The sequence below is a fragment of the Triturus cristatus genome, chromosome 11, assembly GCF_964204655.1.
Source record: "Triturus cristatus chromosome 11, aTriCri1.1, whole genome shotgun sequence".
NCBI lineage: Eukaryota > Metazoa > Chordata > Amphibia > Caudata > Salamandridae > Triturus > Triturus cristatus.
In genome coordinates this window covers 854,199,012-854,221,516 of record NC_140594.1, presented here as the reverse complement: position 1 = coordinate 854,221,516, position 22,505 = coordinate 854,199,012, and the positions used below count along the sequence as shown (strand labels likewise).

At 45.3% G+C, this 22,505-nt stretch overlaps 1 protein-coding gene across 2 annotated transcripts in view; it reads left to right on the top strand.

Moving 5' to 3' along the window:
* LOC146785536 (unconventional myosin-VIIb-like) overlaps positions 1 to 22,505 on the top strand; it is a 961,158-nt gene that overhangs the window by 633,998 nt on the left and 304,655 nt on the right. For both annotated transcript variants that reach the window (XM_085634664.1, XM_085634663.1), the window contains exon 28: positions 10,162 to 10,281. In XM_085634664.1, coding sequence (XP_085490790.1) covers positions 10,162 to 10,281 — 120 coding nt within the window. The remainder of the gene's footprint in view (positions 1 to 10,161; positions 10,282 to 22,505) is intronic.

Below are 22,505 nucleotides of genomic sequence, written 5' to 3'. Positions count from 1 at the left end.
CCTCCTCCCACTCCACCCTCCGGACCGCCACCAGCTCACATGAAAGAACTGTTGCATCAAGTTCGACTTTTAAGGCTAATAGGAGCTATAGAACTGGTACCAGTGTCTCAGAAGGGAAAAGGTTTTTATTCCCGGTTCTTTTTGATCACAAAGAAAAACGGAGAGTGGAGGCCCATCCTCGATCTAAGGGCACTAAACAAATATATAAAGAGCCAATCCTTCCGTATGATGACGCTAGTAGACATCTTGCGCTTACTCTTGCAGGAAGATTTTCTGGCGACGATAGATCTCCAGGATGCCTATTTTCATATCCCTATTTTACAGCGGCATCGAAAGTTCCTGCGTTTTCCAGTGGGTCAACACGATTACCAATTCAAAGTGTTACCATTTGGCCTGCGCTCGGCCCCTCGAGTGTTCACGAAGGTACTAGCTCCAGTAATAGCGTTTTTGCGCCTCCAGGGAGTGCAAATATTTCCATACCTGGACGATTTTCTCCTGAAATCTCAGTCAAGCACTCACCTGCGACAACACACTCTTCTGTGCCAGAACGTTTCGCTCTTTAGGCCTGTCCGTAAATGCGGAAAAATCCCAACTTCATCCGTACCAACAAAGAGATTTTCTGGGTGCAACTCTGGAAACTGTGTCAGCAAAAGCATTCCTCTCCCAGGAGCGTCTAGAAAAGATGCTGCGACTGGTGGCTCTGATCAGATCAAAAGAGTCAGTTTCTGTGAGACTATTAAAATCATTTCTGGGGATGGCATCATCATCCATTGCCTTGATCCCTCATTGCCGGCTGAGGACACGTCCTATCCAGGAAGCTCTGGATGCTCAGTGGCGTCAGGTAACGGGATCTTTCCACGACATGATATGTGTCACAGATCAAATGAAGACAGCACTCGCATGGTGGACAATTCCAGCCAACTTGACGGAAGGCATGTCCTTTCTGTCGCTGCCACCGGACAGGACACTCACAACAGACGCCTCATTGGAAGGATGGGGCACACATTTGGAGGATCTCTCTGTGAAGGGAAGATGGTCAACACATCAAAGATCTTGGCACATCAACAAGTTGGAGCTCATGGCGATTTTTCTGGCTCTAAAATCATTTCTACCTTTGCTCCAAGGAGAGTCAGTGCTAATACAGACAGACAACACAACCTGTATGCACTATGTCAACAAACAGGGCGGAACAAGATCCCCAAGTCTCTCCAGGTTAGCTCAAAGAATTTGGGACTGGTCTCTCAGTCATCAGATCATGCTTACGGCAGTACACCTGCCAGGAGTATCCAATGTCCTAGCGGATTCCCTGAGGAGGTCCTCCTCGTCGACCCACGAGTGGGAGTTACACCAACCCACTCTAGAGAGGATATTCCAACTATGGGGCCGTCCGCAACTCGATCTCTTTGCTACGCCGGAGAACCGGAAAGACGCAAGCTGGCATCCCCACAAGGAATCACAAGGGAATGCCCTTTTGATAAACTGGTGCAATCTATTTGCGTACGCCTTTCCTCCAATACCCCTCATACCTCGGGTTCTTTGGAAGATGAGGAGACAACCTTGCCACCTGATCCTAATAGCCCCGCGCTGGCCACGGCAAGCGTGGTTCTCAGAACTGCTCCTCCTGTCCCAATGCCAACCAATCCTCCTGCAACATCGGACGGATCTGCTCACAATGAGCGAAGGGAGAATTTGTCATCCAAATCCCTCCTCACTGAGCTTATCGGCCTGGAACCTGAACACCATGAGTTCGCCCACCTAGACATCCCGCAGGATTGTAGGGATATTTTGGCCCAGGCAAGAGCACCCTCTACAATCAGGACGTACAAGTTCAAATGGAAACGTTTCTGCCATTGGTGTGCTACTAACGGAGTCCATCCGATACATTCCACGGCAGAGCAATTGCTACCATTCTTCCTGCACCTAGCCAGTTCTGGACTGTCGCATGCAACCCTAAGGGTTTTTCTAGCAGCCATTTCCCGGTTCCGGCAAGATGGATCAAGTTCCCTTTGTTCCTCAAGAATAATCCGCCAATTCTTTAAAGGCTTATTCCGAAAATTTCCGCCAGTTCGGCGTCCTCCTCCGTTGTGGCACCTCAACGTTGTGTTAGCACAATTGATGAGACCTCCGTTCGAGCCCATTCACAAGGCCGACCTAAAATATCTCACTTGGAAAGTAGCCCTACTTCTGGCACTAACGTCTTCTCGTCGTGTCAGTGACATCCATGCTTTTACCATCAAACCTCCGTTCCTGCAGTTCAAACCGGATGCTGCAGTGTTACGCACCAATCCATCATTTCTACCCAAGGTGCCTACTGACTTTCATATTAATGAGCCAGTAATATTAAAGACCTTTTTTGCCAATCCTCAGACACCTGCAGAACAACGATTACATTCTTTGGACGTCAAGCGGTGTCTAAAGTTCTACATCAGTAAGACAGCTTCTTTCAGGAAATCCGATCAACTTTTTATAGCATATGGACGCTGTCATAAAGGACGTCAGGTTACTAAACCAACGATTGCACGCTGGATCTCGGCAGCTATTGTCTTCTGTCACCAAAGGGCAAATAAGCCTCTGCAGTCTCCAGTGAGGGCACACTCCACTAGGGCAGTATCATCATCTACTGCCTTATTTGCTGGAGTATCTTTGCAACACATCTGCAGAGCAGCTACGTGGTCGACCAGACACACGTTTACTAAGCACTACTGCTTGGCAACTTTAAGCGAGGAGGATGCTGCAGTGGGACAGGCAGTGCTGCGCAATCTTTTTAAGTAAGGTGAGCCTCTTCCTCCCACCTCCATATTGTTTCCATTTATATATATTATGCATTTACAATGTTACAGTTGTTCGATACTGTTTTTATGCATAAGAAGATTGATTATCTTATATATATATATCTTGAATCTATTTTGACATGGAAACAATGGTGTTTGTTACTGCTAGCTATTCTATATTCAAGCATGTGAATCTATGAAAGACACCCTAATACTGGAGAAGAACAATTGTTACTTACCTGTAAACAGGTGGTTCTCCAGTGTTGGTGTCTTTCATAGATTCACATGCGACCCTCCCTCCTCCCTTCAGAGGCTCTCTTCTCCTCATGCACTTTACAGTCACTCTTGTGCTACGAAAATCTGAGGTGAGAAGCTCTGAGGAGAAGGTTCTAGAGAGGGGCTGACGCCTGATTGGCTGGAGTTCGGACTTACATAATGACAGAGATAGACTACAAAGGTCTTTTGTCTCTCTCCATTGTATTCCTATGGAGTTTTCCTCTTATAGGTACACTATGTGTGTTTTACACCTATATACGCTAATTATATGATTACTTATGTATATATTTTTCTATATATATATATATATTGCTATTTTATTTACCGTGGGACTCCCACTCCGACGACGGGGAATATTCAAGCATGTGAATCTATGAAAGACACCAACACTGGAGAACCACCTGTTTACAGGTAAGTAACAATTGTTCATATTCATTACAGCGGGTAGGGAAGATCAGGGGTAACTTGGGCCAAACATCATCTGCGTATATATTAATCTTATACTCATTGACACTAAAATTAATCCCATTCACCGAATCTGACTGTCTAACAAGGCTTACCAATGGTTCGATAAAGAGAGCAAAAACTAAGGGTGATAACGGGCCTCTTTGCCTGTTGCCCGAGCCGAACTCAATTTCCTGAGAGGTGCAACCGTTAAGAGCCACCTTGGCAGACAGATGGGCATAATTAAGCATGACCATATTCAAGAAGTGGAAACCCTTTCCCCTCGTCGGGAGGATGAGACACAGAAAGGCCCAGTCCACCCAGTCAAATGCTGCTCCTAATGAGAAAAGCACTGCGGGGACCTTCTCAAGTGTTGTCTTTTCGGCTAGGTCGATAATAGAGCTCTTATTATCATGCGCCTCGCACACATGATTGTATCCACTCTGATCCGGGTAGATCAGGGCGGGATCAAATTGAGTTGAGTGGCCAAAATCTTAATATGAAGTTTTGCATCAATGTTCAGCAAGGATATTGGTTGAGATGAAGTGGATAGTTGCAGACCCTTTCCTGGCTTGAGAAAGACGGAAATAATCACTTTGACCATTGAAGCTGACATGTCTCAGTTGCTAGCACAAGATTTGAACAGGAACGTGAGTTTGGGGGCAAATTTAGTAGCAAATGTTTTATAAAATTGTGTAGTTTATCGATCTGGTCAGGTGGCCTTTTTGGGCTTTAGAGATTTAATGGCCTGCCTGGCCTCCTTTAGATGGACATGATGCTCCAACTCATCCCTCTGTAGGGTGTTGAGTATGTGGATTCATACCCTTTTAAGGAACTTCTGTTGTCTTGTCAGTGAGTACAATTTCCTAGCATAGAATGGGCAAAATTCTGCAGCTTTATCACATCAACTAACACCAGTTCTACATTTGAATTAGAAAGGACTTGAACATATTCCCTCTTCATCTTGCCAAAGAACATGCGAGCCAATTGTGTTCCCAAATTATTGCCCTTCACATACATCTGCTTCTTAAGATGAATGTATGTGAGATGGCCTCTGGTTGCTATCAGTTTGCAAGTAAGATGTAAGGTTGGAGCCATTGTCCTTTCTCTTTCCATGTCCTGTATATCCTCTACTAGTCTCTGGATTTGTACTTTATGCTGACGGTGATGCTCTGCCGCCACTGCCATAAACTTGCCTCTAATGACCCTCTTAAAACTCTGCTTAAATCTCAGCTGACTGAGACCTCTCCATCTCATAGAGGAAGAAATATTCATCTATATGGCAACATATTTCTTCGCATAGAATTGGGTCTTGCAAAAGGGATGGGTAGATGCTCCAACCTCTGAAACACTCCACAGGTCCTAGTTCCAGGCTCAGAGACAATGGCACATGATCCGAGACAGAAATATCAACAGTGCCTGGCTATTGCATCCCTGCCATGATTGTATCACTGACCAGAGCATATTCGAAACTGAAGTGAGTCCGGTGCACATGTGAATAAAATGTGTATTCCCTGTCTGTGGGATGAAGAATCCTTCATGCATCTCATAGACGTATCTCCTGCAGAAATCTCTGTAAGTGTTTGGTAAATGCACCAACATGTCCCTCCAGCGTGTTCTCTCTATCCCTTTGTTGAGCCGACGCTACATTAAAATTTACGGTAAGCACAAACTCCTTCTGGGCCGTCTCCTCCAGGAATCTCAGGAAATGTATAAGAAACTGCCTTGCACTGCATTGGGGGCATATACGTTGGCCAGGTTGAGGGTCCATCCCTGAAACTAGGATGAGGTATTTGCCCTCTTAGTCTGTCTTAACTTCTGTGATTCTGAACGGATGATTCGCCTTAATGAGTATCTTTACTCCATGTCGTTTAGTGGGTGTGGAATAGTGTTACATTGTAGGGTAGTTGCGGTCACAGTTTCTCCGGGCCCTTATTCAGCAAGTGTGTTTCCTGCACACATCTCAAGTCTGGGGAGGCCTTCCTCAGTTTTTTCGAAATAATCCCCCTTTTGTGTGGGGTTTTTGGCATTAAGGGCAACTAAGTACTAAAAAGTATAGAAGAGAGCAATGCCTGTGTGGTGTGGGTTTGAGCATCAGCTGTAGGGTGTCTCGTAGTCAAAGCCCTCTCCTGGAATACCAAAACCAAATCAATAAACAGAAACCGGCAAAACAAAAAACATAGAAGAGGGGATATTATTGTCCCCAGACCAGCAGCAATCGATGTCCCCAATACAGCCTAGGATAGGGCAAAAACCCTCTCTCCACGACCACTTCTGCTGGATAGTGTGTGGCTGCCAACTCTGGGTCCCATCCCAAGAACAGAAGAGGTCACATGGGTGGGTTCCCTCCCATCCTCAATCCAGTCAGCAGCAAAAAGAAACCTGTCCTGCTTAGTGTCCAAGCCAAAGAAGTTAGTCTGCATTGCCATTAAAAATGGCATATTTTCCAATGAGCACCTGCCAATAGGCGCAGGAACACATATGGCAAAAGGCAACACCGAGAGTTAGATCTTCCGTAAGAATTATTCAGACGTCTCAAGGGGAAGCTGTCTACCATTGATCTACAAAGCTTGCCTGTCTCTAGCTGAGCCATTCTTGTTCCCCTAGGCCATTGCAGACTGAGGTGTAGCTCCCTGGTGGCTCTGGACACTGCAGCCATGTATTGATTACCATGAGATTGGTCACTCCCCATTCCATGTCCACTCATTCGTGCTGGGGAGAAGCATGGCTCCCCGATGGTTCCAGCCATTTTAATCATTACTAAGATCCTGTTGGTTTTAGCACCGCTGCACTACCATGTGTCACAAGCCCAACAGCCAGAAGGTCCCCTATGCATTGGATGCCACATGTTGTTTACCATCAAGTTCAAAAGAAAGGCCAAAGTGGAGGGTCCATCTATATGTGATCCTAGAGCTTTTGGGTGATAGATCTCATTGCAGTGCAACTTTGAAGAGTGCCTTTGGGCAATGTCCTGATATACAGTGCATGATCAGTTTTGAAAGAAGCTGTGCGAAGTTCCTTTGTACTCTGAAGAACTCCCTCCTTTTCCAAGTAATGATTTAGGTTGAATAAGTTTTTATTGTTTTTCAAACCTATGGTCATAAGCCAACCCCGAGACTCCCCGAGACTCCCCCCACCCACCCCTACTCCTTCTTGTTTGGTCCCCCAACACTCTGCCCCTCCCTCCACCACCCTCCTCCGACCTCTGCTCCCCAATGTCCAAGATATATCGACAGCCACCAGGATGAAGTTAGTTCCCAATGTCTCGCGAATCTGGCGGGCGATTGGGGTCCTTCGGTACTCGCAAGGACTCATAGTGGTCATCAGGTTTCTAGTGATCAAGAATGCATAATGCCCACAATTGTTTTGGGCACGTAAGTTCTCTACAGTCTGATTGAAATTAGTTCAGCAGGGGCCTGCATTGTTTTCTAAAGACCTTCCATTCCCCCCCTTGCCCCTTTAGCTAATTTTTCCATTCCCACTAGCCACCACAAGCGTTCTATCCATTAGTCTCTGAGGGTATAGCGTCTTGACCCCACAGGGCCAGTATCATTTGCTTGCTAGCCAGTAACAGAAGGGTTATGAGGTGCCCACTCCTGCCTCCCAGCAGGTCGGCCCAACAGTAGAACCTCCGGCCATTGTGTTACCTCAGAACCTGTAATCTGATGGACCTTCGACAAGACTGCCCCCCAGAATGGCATAAGCTTTGGGCAGTACCACATGATGTAAGTTAGTGATCTTCTGGGCCAGAGGCTCCAGCATGCCGCAAAGAGAAGCGGGATAGTGGCAGCCCTGCCATATGCCGTGAGTGTTTGAGAGCCATCCTGACAGAACCCCATTCAGTCTAATTTGCACACTGGAGCATCCATATCTCACTAATAGTAATATGCTAAAGGAGTTCCAGAAGCCCAAGCCGTGGATGACGTCGCCCAAAATATCCCAGTCCACCCGGTCAAAGGCTTTCTCCACATCCAGGGAGATTAAGATAAACTGTTTGGCCCCTGTCTTAGCTATTTCAATCAAATATAGCACTGTTTTAGTGTTATAGCTAGCTTGGCACCCCTGGATAAACTACTTGATGTGGGTGAATAATGTCCTCCATCAATGACTGTAGTCATAGGAAGGCGGTATTAGTGAACATTTTCCCATCTATATTCAAGAGGGATATCAGGCATTAGGAGCTGCACTGACTGGGGTCCTTGCCCGGCTTTAAGATCAGAAATATCGTCGATTCCTTTGTGGACGGGGTGACCCATCCCGTCTGTATCATTTCCAGGTACACTTTATGTAGGAGTGGCAGGAGCGCGGGCGCAAAGCATTTATAGAAAAAGGATATGAAGCCATCTGACCGGGTGCTTTTGCACTCTTATGTTTCGCTATTGCCTCCAGGTTCTCCTCTTTCACTAGAGGTTTCTCTAGCATGTCTCTATCGCTGCACGGATGCGTGGGGCGCTCCACCCCATCGAGGTATGCTCTCTGTGCTGGGGGTCAGTCATATGGCATGTGTTTAGGTCCTTGGTTTTGGCTCTACAGCATTCCGCCTTGTCCTGATCTAATGTCTGGAGTATCCCATCTGGGACTCGAGTTTAAGAAATGGTGTTGTGCATTTTTTTGTCTCGCAATAAATTTTCCAGAAGTTTGTCCAAGCTGTCCCCCCATTGGTAGTACCTGCTGTCAAGCTTTCCCAAGCAGTAGGCTGCCCTGTCCATCTCCAGTGACTGGAGCTGACCTCGGTTCATTAGGTCATGAGTAGATATTTAAGCAGGTCAATCCCAAGGTCATTTTGTGTTGAGGGCCTTCTCAAACATACCAGATAAATCCTGTCGAGACGGTCCTCTGTGTGTACATCCCCCGGCGGCGTTGACAGTTCGCCTTCCATAACATTCATTTTCAAGTATATCCTCTCTCAGGCTGTGGAGTCTCAGATTCTTCCTTCGCAAATGGGTTTTTAAGTCTTCTGATTTATCCAAGGCCCCTCTCAGTTGTTATTCCAGGTTGGATTTCTGGGAAGAAGCATCCCGCTTTCAAGCTTCAGTACCCTCCACCTTAGCCTCTGTATCCAACATCCTTTGGGTGACAGAATCAATGTCTGTTCTCAGCTCCCGAATTTTAGACCCCAAGTCTGACCGTCTACAGTATTTTCACAATTCTGGCGAAGGTCTACTCACAGCTTGGTTTCAAGGGCACGGGGTCTCTCAAATAGGTTTGAATTCATGAGTGCCATGGTCGTGTGTGGTGGGTGTACTACAGTATTTACATCTTTGCTCATGACCACCATTCTGGACTGGGGTTTGTCCAAATATGCCAGGCTGCCGCCATAGCTGGATTTCTTCTTTCGGTCTTTGGGCAAGGCAACCTAACCTCCCCTGATGCTGAAGTCATGAAAAGAAGTGCTATTTATTATTCAGTGACACAGAGCATCATTCAACAAAGGCAGCGTTTGTTTAAGCAGATTTGTAGGACATACTCCAATATTCCAGACCAGGCCACACCTTGGTTAAATGCTTAGTCCGGTCTGTTGAGTAGGTCCCTCTATGGCACTAAAACTCAAATGCAGGGCTGAAGTGGGGCTGTGTAACCACATGCGTTATCTCCAACCATACACCATACGAGTCTTTAGGCTGCTCCACTGATGCTAGGCCCTGGCGTACCTGCGTGGTGACAATATGAGCAAGTCAAGTGATCTGCTCATATTTTGCCCCTCACCTGTACTTCGGCCTCCTCTCCAGCATCTCCGCTTCTCTCTTACATCGGGTGCCATCTCAGAAACCAGGGGGAGGCGTGGGGGGCACGAAAGTTAATCCCAGCAGTGTCTTGTACTGCCATGGATAGACGCTTTCTCTACGATCACATAGAAGGCAACCCATGCAACTAGCCCCACAACCTAGGACCCTCATGGGCTGCCCAGTGTGCGCTCGGGCTACCCCTTTCACGGTAGCTCCCTCAGAGGCTGCTGCCTGCCCAGCCACACCGATCAAGGTCAGTAGCCTGGATCTCTGGCGCGACACATAGTCCTGGTCCCGCTACTTCTCTCCACAGGTAGAACTTCAGCTCCACCGTCCAAGGGCACAGCAGAAAAGAAGCTGGTATATTCTCAGCTGGATGGGGAGCTCCTGCAGGGAGCATGCAGCTATGCCACCATCTTGACCACACCTCAATAATTCTTCTAAGAAGTTAAGGATGAGTTGAGGATTATCTGCCATGTCAGTTCCTAAAAGTCTAACTTAAGAACATGAATAATTGTGCCCCACCTTTTCGTAAATAGTTAAGTCTGCAGCACTACATTAAGAGGTGGAACAACCGCTGCAACCAATGAATATGTAAGGCCTTGGGTTGGTTGGAGATTAAAAAAAGGAAAATGAAGCCACACAGACATTTTTCAACTCACACTCAATATCGCATTTCTGACAGTTATGCTTACACAAACATTCACTAACAGAAACACACAGCCACACACACACTCCCCCACACACACATATCACCCCCAAAAGCACTTCTATCCACATCTACAGAGGCCAAAGGACAAACAGGCCAGTGAGCTAACTATCGCTCATTGACACTCCCAGACATGTACCTACGAACAGGACACAAGGGCATACACCTCTATATACTCTCTAGACAGGCACCACACATTCTTGCATTTAACTGTTTTTTGAATTTTTCTGCTCAGTACTTGTTGAACTTCATCCGAGGGGCACCAGCTGGATACCCAACATTTTGTGCAGACCGACTAAGGCGCACCTTGGCAAATGGAGTTCGTGCAGAACCCCCTGCTTGGATAGAACTTCAGGTACCATAAGATTAAGATCACAAAGTAATAATGATCCTTGCTTCCTTCTTTCTTCCTTTGATCGGGCTAGCTCTTGATTTATCTTAAGTCATGCAGAAGTCTCTTCATAATGTCACTAAATTTATGCTCTCATTATTCAGTTTCTTGTTTTCTGAAAGTAACCCATTCCTACATCCATAGTTACTGTGCTTCTCTGATATTTGTTATGCCAGGCCAGCAATGCTTGCTCTTTTGGTGATCTGTAGCATTCACAGATTATTCCTAGATTTGCTTTCATTTAAGCTGCCAAATCTTGCTATTTTGCACATGCCTTTACATCTTTACATTTTCTGAATATCTCTGTGTAAGATTTATTTTTTTCATATTTATGTTTAATGAACTGTTGATCTTGTTCACAGTCACATAAGGTCATGCAGAATAATTCTGCACATTTGAGATGGAACACACTGACATCTTGGTTTAAATTGATATGCATGGTGCATATTGACACTTCTATTAGTTTCTGTAGGCCCCTCAGTTCACCAAACAGACAGCCTTTGACAATCTCCCACCCTCTCCAAAATATATTTGCAGAAGGTTGTGATGCAAGACCATTGACTCAAATTAAGACACATGATGTGATTCTATTGAAGTAGTTACTCACCTAAATAAACTATTATGTGGCGATGCCAAATGAGACGCTATTTAGTTCTAGGACATCAGTAAAACCGGTATAGGCCAAGGTGCACCTATTAGATATTGCATGTGTGTTTTAAATGCCTGGAACAGCTTTGAATGCCTAATTCTACCAGAAAATGATAAGGCAAAACTTCACATGCTAAACCACAACCATCATATGTTCAGGCACATCTGTAATAATTGTTTTATTTATTTCATTTGTACTTGCTAACTTGTTGCCAAGGCCACATCGCAGCACAAAGTGGTATGAGTTTGAATACATAGTCAATCATCCCGATTTAAGCTGGCAAAGGAAAGTAACTTGTAAACAACATTCAAGCCTCCTAGCCTTGGGGGACTATGTACAAGGTGCAAGCTCTGTCCCAAAATAGGAGGGGTCATCCAAAAGGGTCATATGTTTGTTTGAACAGCTCATCTTCAGTGCTTTTACCTCGAAGAGGTACATGCTGAAATTATTGCTAGCATGTACCAACAGTGAATAAATCACCAAAAGCCATTTTCGCTGTTTTAGTTTTCACTTTTCCCGTAGGAAATACTGGTAAAGCAGATTAACTCAATATTTTTGCTTTGACCAATACAAAATAGCTACAGCAAAAGTTCAAGAAGTTTTCCTGTTTTTAAAAATTCAGTTAATTGGTGAAGTCAGATTTGTTTCCAAATAGTTGGGAAATATAACCTCCAAAAAAGATATATGTACTTGCCTGAGCCACTAGGGGCTAATTAGCCGTAGACTGCAGTTGCTGCCCTACCTATAATGATGTGTGAAATCTCTTCCAGTAGCAATACAACAGACCACTTTGATTGAGAGGCTGACCCGAACGAGTAGAAAGAATCATTTCAGCAGTATATTCAGGGTGAGAGCTGCTGCCACTCTTGTGGGCACAACACTTTTAAATCCTGCATGAAAGTCCTGCCTGGGGCACATGTAAAACTTTGCACTTTTAAAAGGCCCAGTTCACAATTCTTGTGTATGCCCTGTTTGGTTACTGAAGGGCTCTGCTTTGTCTTACTAGACTTCTGTCTTGTTTAATTTCGTGGATCCAGGGCCTGCTTCAAACTGGATTTTAGTGTTAGATGTGGGAGGACAGTAGTAATTTTCATAATAAACCCCCCTACATCCCCTCAGCTCTCAGAGTACAAATTTAGGGTGACTGAAGGCTTCGGCCATCTTGAATTTGACCTGCCATATTGCATTTTGTGGATGTTTTGAGTTAGGCAAACAGGAGCTACAGCAAATGTAGATAGGCCAGGGTCTGGGAAAAATGACTCCATTGGCCAGAGAGTGATTAGGAGTGCGTTAGATTATCTCCCACCCACAGCTGGTGAACCCTACATTGCTGGACCCTCTCCCAGCCCTCTTCAAAGCACGGCTGGGTTTGTGAAAGGATACCAGGTAGACTGTACTTGGCATCTGTGACCTGTGAAAAGGACCTGAGTAGAGTGGACCCCCTTACACTTGAAATACAAGAACAGGAAGAACTCCAAGGATCATAAGGCTGATCTCCTGGGTGGCCCCAGGAACCTAAAAAAGCTGGAGAAGACATTCCGCTGAAGAATCCCAGTGTGCAAGTGACAACTGGACTGGCACTGGACTTTTGTGTTGGCCTCTACCTAACACCCTGAGAGTCCATAAATGCTATCTCCTGAGGTACTGGAGCCCTTTGAAGTGAAAACATGTGGTTGCTTTTGCACCAGAAAAAAGTTTAGAAACTTTGGAAAGATTTTCCTCCAGAGCTTCAGCAGTACCCACAGGAAAAAGTATCTGACTGGTTGTTCCACAGCGTCAGTTTTTAGCTTCCTCCTTGCTGAGATTTCCGCACTTCTGAAAAACAACTAAGTCTCATTCTGAGTTGGGACTTAAACATTTTTCAACAACAAACCTCAAAAGCTCCAGAGTGCCAGAGGGACCAACCTGCTTCATGTATCAGGTCTTCAGTTCAACTACGTCCACTACAGTTTCAGCGGCATTCCGCACAGAGAGGATTTTCTCAAAAAGTGACATTTTCTTCTCAAAAAGTCCACTTCTGCTTTCGGATTTAGAAGAAGTTTCAACATTTTTATTCAACAAGGAGACAAAGTCCCTTTCAGAAGTAGGATATAGAAGCGTTTTCAATCTTTTTTTCCTACAATTTGTATATTATTTATGCAAAACAAACACATACAAACATCATATTGCAGTGCCTCCCAAGCACCCATCGAACCCACCAACCTCTCTCACTAAATAGACAAATGTTAAACAATAAGCACAGTGCTACCGACACCTGGTTGGTATTAAACCAACCAATTGCCCACACGCACATTCCCTAAGATGAAGCTGGACTTACTTTGTTTCTCATACTCACCCCTGTGTCCCACAGATAAATGCTCCAACAGTCGTGCCCTCATCAAATTCATGAAGTAGCCCCCATCTTCCCTAATTTTCTCAAATTTTTGCTGACAGCCCCTACCTCTGTAGACCTCTATTTTGCACCAGCTTACAACATTCCATGCCTGCCTCAAACATTAAAACATGCATCTTTTAAAAGGACAACTACTAAACACCTTTTGCTAATTTTATGTCACACTACCTAACTGCTCATTTGATTATTTAAAATTAACATAATGAGTTTAGTATTTTGTTCTTTTAAAAGATGCATGTCTTAATGCTTTTTCACCCACTAGAGCACTTTTATATCACCTTTTTGGTGACACTGAATCGTTATAACTTACCGAAAAAAAACATGTTGATATGTGGAATAAAACAACTGCATCAAAATGATTATATTTTGTCCTGTGCCATACTTTCCTTTCTAACTAAATTGTTTCATTTGGGCCCTAAATGCAATTTTACAAAATATAGACGTTCTAATAATCAAGTATACAGGACTCACTGTCCTCAGTGAACCATTGTTTCTCGAATACCCAGGATTTTCATGTCAGCATTGAGCAGAGAAATAGGGTGATGGGATTCCCATCCCTCACAAGGTTTCCCTGCTTTCAGAATGAAAATGATGGTCGCCATTCTTATATCTTCAAGCAGCTCTCATGTTTTAAATGCTTCCACAAACACCACATGAAGAGGGGCTTCCATATCTCTAGGTAGCCTACAAAACAACTTGACAGGGAACCCATACGGGCCCAGAGCCTTCCCTGCCTGCATCTGTTCCATTGCCAGAACCACCTCTTCCATTGAAACGCCCGCCTCCAACTCTCTCCCTTGTGTGGTAGTCAGACACGGCACCGGACGGTTGTTTATGAAAGCCAGCATCTCCGCCTCCAGGACTTGTAGCTGCGCGCTATTAAAGGTTTCCATATACCTCATGAACTCCTCCACTATGTGCTTACTCTCTCCCACCACTTCCCCCAATGCAGACAGAAGCTCCCTAAAGAACATCCCTTCACTTTCCTTACTACCAATCCACACAAATAATGTACATGATCTATATCTAGGGATTTGAACTTACCTGCCACCAGTTGCTGCCTGTCCACGCCGCCACCGCCGCCGCCGCCGGAGTCATCTCGGGAGTGGAGCCGGTCTCGGTAACAGATGACCGAGACTACAACTCCCAGCACCCTTGGCAGCGCACACGCCGCACACGCAAGGAGAAAGCGCCAGGAGGCGTATAAAGGGGGACACGCCTCCCGCAGCGCGATATTTGAACTTACCTGCCACCAGTTGCTGCCTGTCCACGCCGCCACCGCCGCCGGAGTCATCTGGGGAGTGGAGCTGGTCTCGGTAAAAGACGACCCGAGACTACAACTCCCAGCACCCTTGGCGGCGCACACACCACACACGCCAGGAGAAAGCGCCGGGCGGCGTATAAAAGGGGGACAGGCCTCCAGCAGCGCGATATTTGAACTTACCTGCCACCAGTTGCTGCCTGTCCACGCCGCTGCCGGAGTCATTTGGGGAGTGGAACCGGTCTCAGTAAAAGACGACCCGAGACTACAACTCCCAGCACCCATGGCGGCGCACATGCCGCACACGCCAGGAGAAAGCACCGGGAGGCGTATAAAAGGGGGACAGGCCTCCCGCAGCACGGGATTTGAACTTACCTGCCACCAGTTGCTGCCTGTCCACGCCGACACCGCTGCCGGAGTCATTTGGGGAGTGGAGCCGGTCTCAGTAAAAGACGACCCGAGACCACAACTCCCAGCACCCTTGACGGCACACATGCCGCACACGCCAGGAGAAAGCACCAGGAGGCGTATAAAAGGGGGGCACGCCTCCCGCAGCGTGGGACGCGTGCAGGCGTGCCCGAGCCGCGCCCAGGTGAAGCCCGGACCAAGGGCGGGCCCATCTGTTCCCGTCAGAGGCCGGAAGAGGCCAGTCCGGCCCACCCCCCTGAGAGGTGCTGCCGCATTTGCTGTGTTGCTGGAGTGAGGTGAGTGCTAATCAGATACTGTGACATGGGGAAACGCACCACCACACCAGGTTCCCGTCCCACCACTACCACCACCATAGACAGCATGTTAGAAAGAGCAGTCAGCATTGTCTCAACAGAGATTGAGTTAACAGAAAGGAGACTATCTTTGGGACTGTTGGCACCCCACCTTCCTTGATGGAAGGAGAGGAGCAGGAGGTTCGCACTGGCCCTCCTCTGACACCAAATGTAATCGTTAACACCACCAGACACTCACCAACCCAGAAAGGCGGTTACGAGTTGGCAAACAATGAGGGTAACGAGGTCAATGTAGGCCTTATGGATAGTCAACCTTCGACGCACGCAAAAGTCATTGTCCCAAATAAAGATGTCTCCCCAGACCCCAGAACCACAGGGGCTAAAAGAAAAAGAACTTTGGCGAAACCTATCTGTACTAAGAGGAAACAACCACCTTGCTCAAAACCACAACGCACAGCCCTGATCTCATGGATACAAGGCACTGCTGCCCCGGCAATCACGGTAAACACGAGCCCACCAACACTACAATTGATACCACAGTCGATCTGACTTCATCAGAAGCCGTAACCCACTCTATTCATACACAAACTGAGTATACAATAGCCCCGATGACTCGCATTAGACCCGGTGACATTTCAATTGATACCATAGTGGACTCAGTTTATGAACGTATGAAAAACATGGTAGATAAAAATGTTAATGCCCTTTTGAAATGCTTAGATCGCTTGGAGGCCTTGATAAATAAATCAAACACACATATAAGTATACCCAAAGTCACAAGCAAAACCGGGGGGGGTTCAGAATACAAAGCCCTCTAGCGCAACGAACACAAATATGCAACAGCAAACTGCGAATCCCATACCCTCTCTTTCTAATAATGCTAGTGTAATGTGTGCACACAAAAAGATAGTTTACTCACCAAACCTATCGCCAGTGAGAATCCCTTAACACGCACAGTGCGCACTAATAACAGCAATAGTTTGCATTGCAACACCTCTTCAGTTAACTCTTTTGTCACCAACAACCTCACATCTCTGGCCCCCTTGCAACCTAACACCCCGAGTGCCGCATTTATCTCAGACAACCATGATACGGGGCCGTCCTTAGAGACTAGGAGTGATGTTCTCAACTTACCACCTGCAGCATGCCCCTATGTCCTAGTCTTAGCAGGCGTTCCCCCCTTAAGGAAAAACCAAACCGAGACTTGGGACCAACTCCGGAATGAAAGTGCCAACTGGCTAGTTAAACATAAAGGCCTAAGGGTGGCTAATGTCAGTGAGATATTAATGGTGTGCAGGGTGGGCTGGGTTGGACCCTCACAAAAGAACATCAAAGGGGACTGCATTGTTATTAACTTTAGACGAGCCCCACTGGTAAAATTGTTACTGTCAGCACAGGAATTCAATAACAATTTCCCAACCCTCATTTGGTCGTTGCCCTTAGGTTTTTTCTACGAATCAACTCCGGACCCACACAATTTTGTTATCCCCCACACACCATGCATAACAGGTTCTCTGTTCTATCTAGCTTAGAAAGCCTGGATTGACTGTCTTCCTGTTCATCACCTGCTGCATCTGCTATCAATGGGCTCTCCCCAGACCCTCTCGTTGTTGTTACCCCTGAACTAGACGATTCAAATCTACACGTGCTTAGTTGGAATGTTGCAGGGCTAGCTTCTAAGCTACACTCCACAGACTGGGTCAACATAGTCCAAAAATACGACATCCTAATGCTCCAAGTAACATGGTGTACACAGGAACTATTCTCAGAAGGCTTTGTATGTCTTAATAGTATTGTACCTAGCCCTAAAGCAGGCCGTCCATCAGGTGCACTCTCAACCTGGATCAATATCTCAGCAGGTGGGAGCATAAAGTCTCTTGTGCACATAGCTAACTAAAATGGCTGCCAAGTACAAAATGGCTTTCAGCTCATGCTAAGAGATTAATGCAATCTTCAACAGATGGTCCTTTTAGCATGAGCTAAAGACATTCCCATAATCCAGTAGGAAATATGCATATTAATTTTTTTCATAAATGTATCGATATCCTAATTCATTGCTTGGTGGGCATTTCTCATTCTAAATATTGTTAAGCTGGTATGTATAAGGTATAAGCAGGAGTACAAAGGGAACAGAGCATTGGGTCATACAGATAGCAGGAGAGAGTAATTACTATTATCAGAAACAGAACTATTAGCTTTCTAGTCCTAAGCAAATCCTAGAACCATCCAGTAAAACAATTTTCAAGACTCCTATGCATTTCAGTGACCATCAATTTCAACTTCAAAATAGCCAACAGCACATATCTAATAAAAACATTTTCACTAGACTTTTCCAGTGTTTCCTTTATGAGGGCTAGAGTATCCATCAAGGAAAGGGTAAAGTAAGATTTGTCAATTGGCCACATGAACTTTTCACTTGCAGAATAAACATTATTCCTCATACAATTATGAAAGCAGTCAGACATATTATTACAAAAATGATCCTGGATCCAGAGGACCAGGAGGACCACACAGGACCATGAGAATTAGGACGAAGAGCTGCAAAGGGTTGCTCCTCCTCAAAAATGGGACGACCAATGGGGTACATTTTCAACAAAAAAGAAAAAGAAGCCCTTGGGAAATTAAAGCCGCTGTACAACCAACCAGAGGGGAGTCTTCCTCCTGTGTCCGTTTGAGCCCTCAGCGATCCTGTCCAGTGTCTCAGGCAGTGCACCAGTTTTCTTCACTTCAATCTAACAGGTACCAGAGACACAGCACCTGTACCCTGAACTCAAGTCCTTCCCGAACTCCTGTATTGCTCTGCTGCCACACTGCTCTTTCGTTGGGGCCATAGATTGCATTCAGTGTGCCCAGGTATCTCTTGACCAACAAAGGTGAAAACTTTACAGCCACTTTGGGACCAGGATTCAGAGGCCTGATGCTAGGATCTCTGAAGCAACCCTTGTTTCAAAGGGGGTTACCTCAAGCAAAAACTTTCTCGCCTTCCTGGTCGGTCTGTGACTCTCGGCTGGGCATCAAAAGCTTGATCCACGATTTCTCTTTTCTGATTTGTGACCCCGTCTTTCGCCCAAGACAGTGGCAGGGGTACACACTTCACATCCCAGTGCTTCCGGCCTTCTACCTTCACTGAGGTCCTGGTTGCCAGCAATGCCTGTGCTGGTTACCTTCACTTTGACTTCAAGCTGGACTGGTGCTGACTCTCCAAGCTGGAACTGATGTCCGCACCCCTCTGGCAATGGTTGTAAGGCAGCAAATATCTATTGGTGGACAGAACAAAAGGTCTTTAGACAAGGCACAGAAATAATCTATCAACAGAGAGGATAGTCTCAGAATACTTCCTAGTCTAGGGATGCCCCATATATTAGCAAGGCACCCAAGAACCACTTTCATCTATGTGAGAGTAAAAGAAACAACAGCCTGGACCTATTGGCAAGTATAAAAGGAACTCTTTGGTGAACTGACAAGAGTAATACGTCACCCAATCCCAAGCAGCCAAGAAAGTCTGTGTTCATTTACTAAATTCTGAGGAAAAGAGAAAAACAATACAGACATACTCCAAATCCTTACATCTGTATATTCCTATCTTAATCATCTAAAGACCCTCAAGATAAAAAGGAAATGTTCTACACTTTTACTCATAGACTTTTCATTACTTGTACAGGACTGCAGACACTTCTAAAATTATTTCTCTTAATAAAAGCACCTACATTGTATGCTTAGGACCATGCTCTCATGTTATAGGAGCAACAGGAAAATCTAAAACTGCTACTTTAACAGGGATTCCTATTACATAAAGAACTAAAAACTTCAACATAATGAGTACATTTTCTCCAGCAGAACATCTTGTGACAAACAGACTCCTATAAAACAATATTTTCCTCAAAAATGTTTGCTAAGGATCACATGGGCATCTTCTCTGCATTCTATTTTTCACAATCCAAACTATGCAACATCAGCTCTAGTAAGGACTATCAGTTTATTTACACAGACTAGCTAATAAAAACTAGCAATGCCCTTGCAAAACTGTATATAGCATGAGAATAACAAACAATAGTGGTGTTATCACCTGAGAATTTTAGAACAAAAACTACCCACAGCTAGTTCCCCTTAAAGATCAAATAAGGAAACCACAATCTAGACTACTCATCCTTTCATAATTTCATCAGACAGGATGGGCAGTAACATAGCAAATTTATTTATTCATTTCATTAATGCTAATAATGTTTAAAACAGTGTTACTGAATAGCCAATTAAATGTCTCATGGCTATTTCACAGACAGTTTAGACAGGCTCAAAAGAAATTAGGAAAAAGAGAGAGAAAACATAAATTTGCCTACCCTTAATTTGTAGAGGAGCTAGCCTTCTCCCCCCATTTTTGACAGTAGGAAACCTGTAACAGGTTTCATTCTGTCAACACTATCAACCCCAATTTGTAGCAACTGGGCATAAACAAGCTCTGAGGAGCTAAATAGCACATTGAGCTAGCTAAAGAACATATTCCTTTAGCAAATGTACAAGTGTGACACGAGGGCACATGAATTCAAACTAAATCCCATTGCTTCCTTAATTCAGCCCTGAAAGCATTAGTGCTATACATATGACAGAGCCATTGTCTTAAAAAAAGCTGACATATATCATTATTATTCAATCTGTTCATATGAGTGAACAAAAACTTGCTTTTGCAAAAACTGAGGCAGTTTAAAAGCTGCTCTGATTGGAATAACCTCATTTAAATAGTGAATTTTACTCAATTTCGACTTTGATGTTTGGGGCACTTAAAAATGAATATCCTACAATGTTTTTGCATAATAGTCATCCCCAGAATGTCCCCTACATATCCCAGAGATGTGGCATCAGAAATGTATAATGTATACCCTTATAAAAATGAGTTTTGTACGCCTGGGTAAAGTGACATTTCACATGTAAGTGACCCCCTATTGCTGTATAGCATGGCTTAAATTCAATTTGGATGCTAGGAGGTCAAAGCATCATTATTAGGCATTATAAATATTAAAAAACGAATTTAATGCACCTATTTTAAATAACATTTTTTATATAATCAAAATATTGTTTTTTTTAATAAATCCAATCATTTTGATGAGTCCACATATGAAAAGCAAGCTGCATCCCTTGCCTATCATATTTAAACGCATTCATTCATAGCCCTAAGAACAGAAACCAAACTTGAAAGTCTGCGCCACTTTTAAATGAAGGACAGTCATTATTATTTAACATCAAAAACCACTCTTATCCTTATTTCAAAAAGGCATTAAGAAAATAAATCCCTACTGTCAATCTGTCCTCTGTTTATCAAAAATAATGAAACTATATTTCTAACTTTTAAAACAGCAGTCTGAAATGCAGGATTTTAGACCGTGTTTGACTTCAGCTGTTCTCTGTATCAGGTTCCCCACAAGTTACCTGTTACAAGTGGAGAAATCTCGCAGAGACGGCAGGAGCTAACGCCCCTACTCCCACCCTATCCCACTCTGGATGTGCTAAAAACTAGGACAAGGATGGGAGCCGGGATGGTAGCCAATGAGGTAGACACGGGTCACGTGGAATGGTGAATTTCCCTCTGTGTGGGTGGACAGGGAACCCCCAACTGTATAGGAAGACAAGCAAATGGTTACTCCCGCATAGCAGACCGGTTTCACTCAACCCATGCACTCATGTGGAACGACACTCACCTCCGTGGCTCCTCCAGAAGGTTCGCTACCAGACAGCTCATGCTGGGGCAGAAAGTGCTTGCGCCGTGGGTTGGCAGCCCTGGGTGTGTTATCTGTAGGTGCTTCAGCACGGTAAGTAGGGTTGGGTGCACTCCAGCGCAGTGAGCACGTTGAATGCGCTTCAGGCGCAGGGATCAAGTCTGATTGCGTTTCAGCATATAGCAGTGTTCCAACAAACGCGTTAGCACGGTGAGCAGGGAAAACGCGAGTCTGCGCGACAACAAGGTTACCAATGCGCTTTTAGCGCAGTGAGCAAAGGTCAAGGCGCTTCAGCGCAGCAGCAGTGTTCCCAGTGCGCTTGTAGCACGGTGAGCAAAGGTGAAGGCGCTTCAGCGCAGCATGCGCTTGTAGCGCGGTGAGCAAGGTAAAGGCGCTTCAGCGCTGCGGCAGTGTTCCCAGTGCGCTTGTAGCGCGGTGAGCAAGGTAAAGGCGCTTCAGCGCAGCGGCAGTGTTCCCAGTGCGCTTGCAGCACGGTGAGCAACGTAAAGGTGCTGCAGCGCAGCGGCAACGGAGTTCTACTTGCGCCTCAGCGTTGCGGGACCAGTGTGGTACTCGCCGTGAAGACCGAACGGCACAGGGAATCCTCCGGGGATCTGGGCACAGCAGGAACGGCACAGGTAATTCTCCGGGGATCCAGACACAGCAGGAAACAGGATCGCAGAGGCGACGGGGGGCAGGTTCATTAATCCGAAGCGCTGGCCGGGAGAAAAGCCGCTGCTGATAAGCGGTTTCCCCGGAAGCGCTGGTGACGCTCTGGTGCATTTGGGAATGACTAGACCGCTACAGACCAAGCCGGAAGTGAGGATGTCGTCCGCATGCACTCGTACATAGCTGGCAAGCAGAGGGAACTGCAGGCAAGAGAGCCGTGAAACCTGACACTCTGTGGCCGGAGTCAGAAATACCCACGTGCTGACACAGCTGCTTGACACGTAAAGGCGTCGAATTCACACGCCTTTCAAGTCAGCCCTTCCACAAATCTGTCGTTCTGTAATTTATTCAGGTCTGCAACAACCAACTCACTCAGATAATGTGAATGCCTTTTGATACCTAATACAGAAGGATAAATGCTGTGACATTTTGTATCTTTAATTTTATCTATTGCAAAACACATAATTTCGTTTTTTGAAGCTTTTTTTATTCCTATTGAATGTGGATTCTAATTTTATCTTTAACATTGTGGCAATTTGCACACATGTATAGTGTCTTACTCTGTCAATTTAATGATAGCGTGCAGCTATTTAGCATATATTATATAATTCATTGCTGGATTCTTTTAAAATGTATTTTATTTTAATGACATTTGGCATAACAGAATGATGACAAAAAAAACATTGAGCTCATTCCAGACATTTTTAAAACGGTGTCATACACATAATACAGGGCACTTAAGGCTAGCCATTCTTGCACCAAGAGCGCAATCGCTACTTACAAGTAC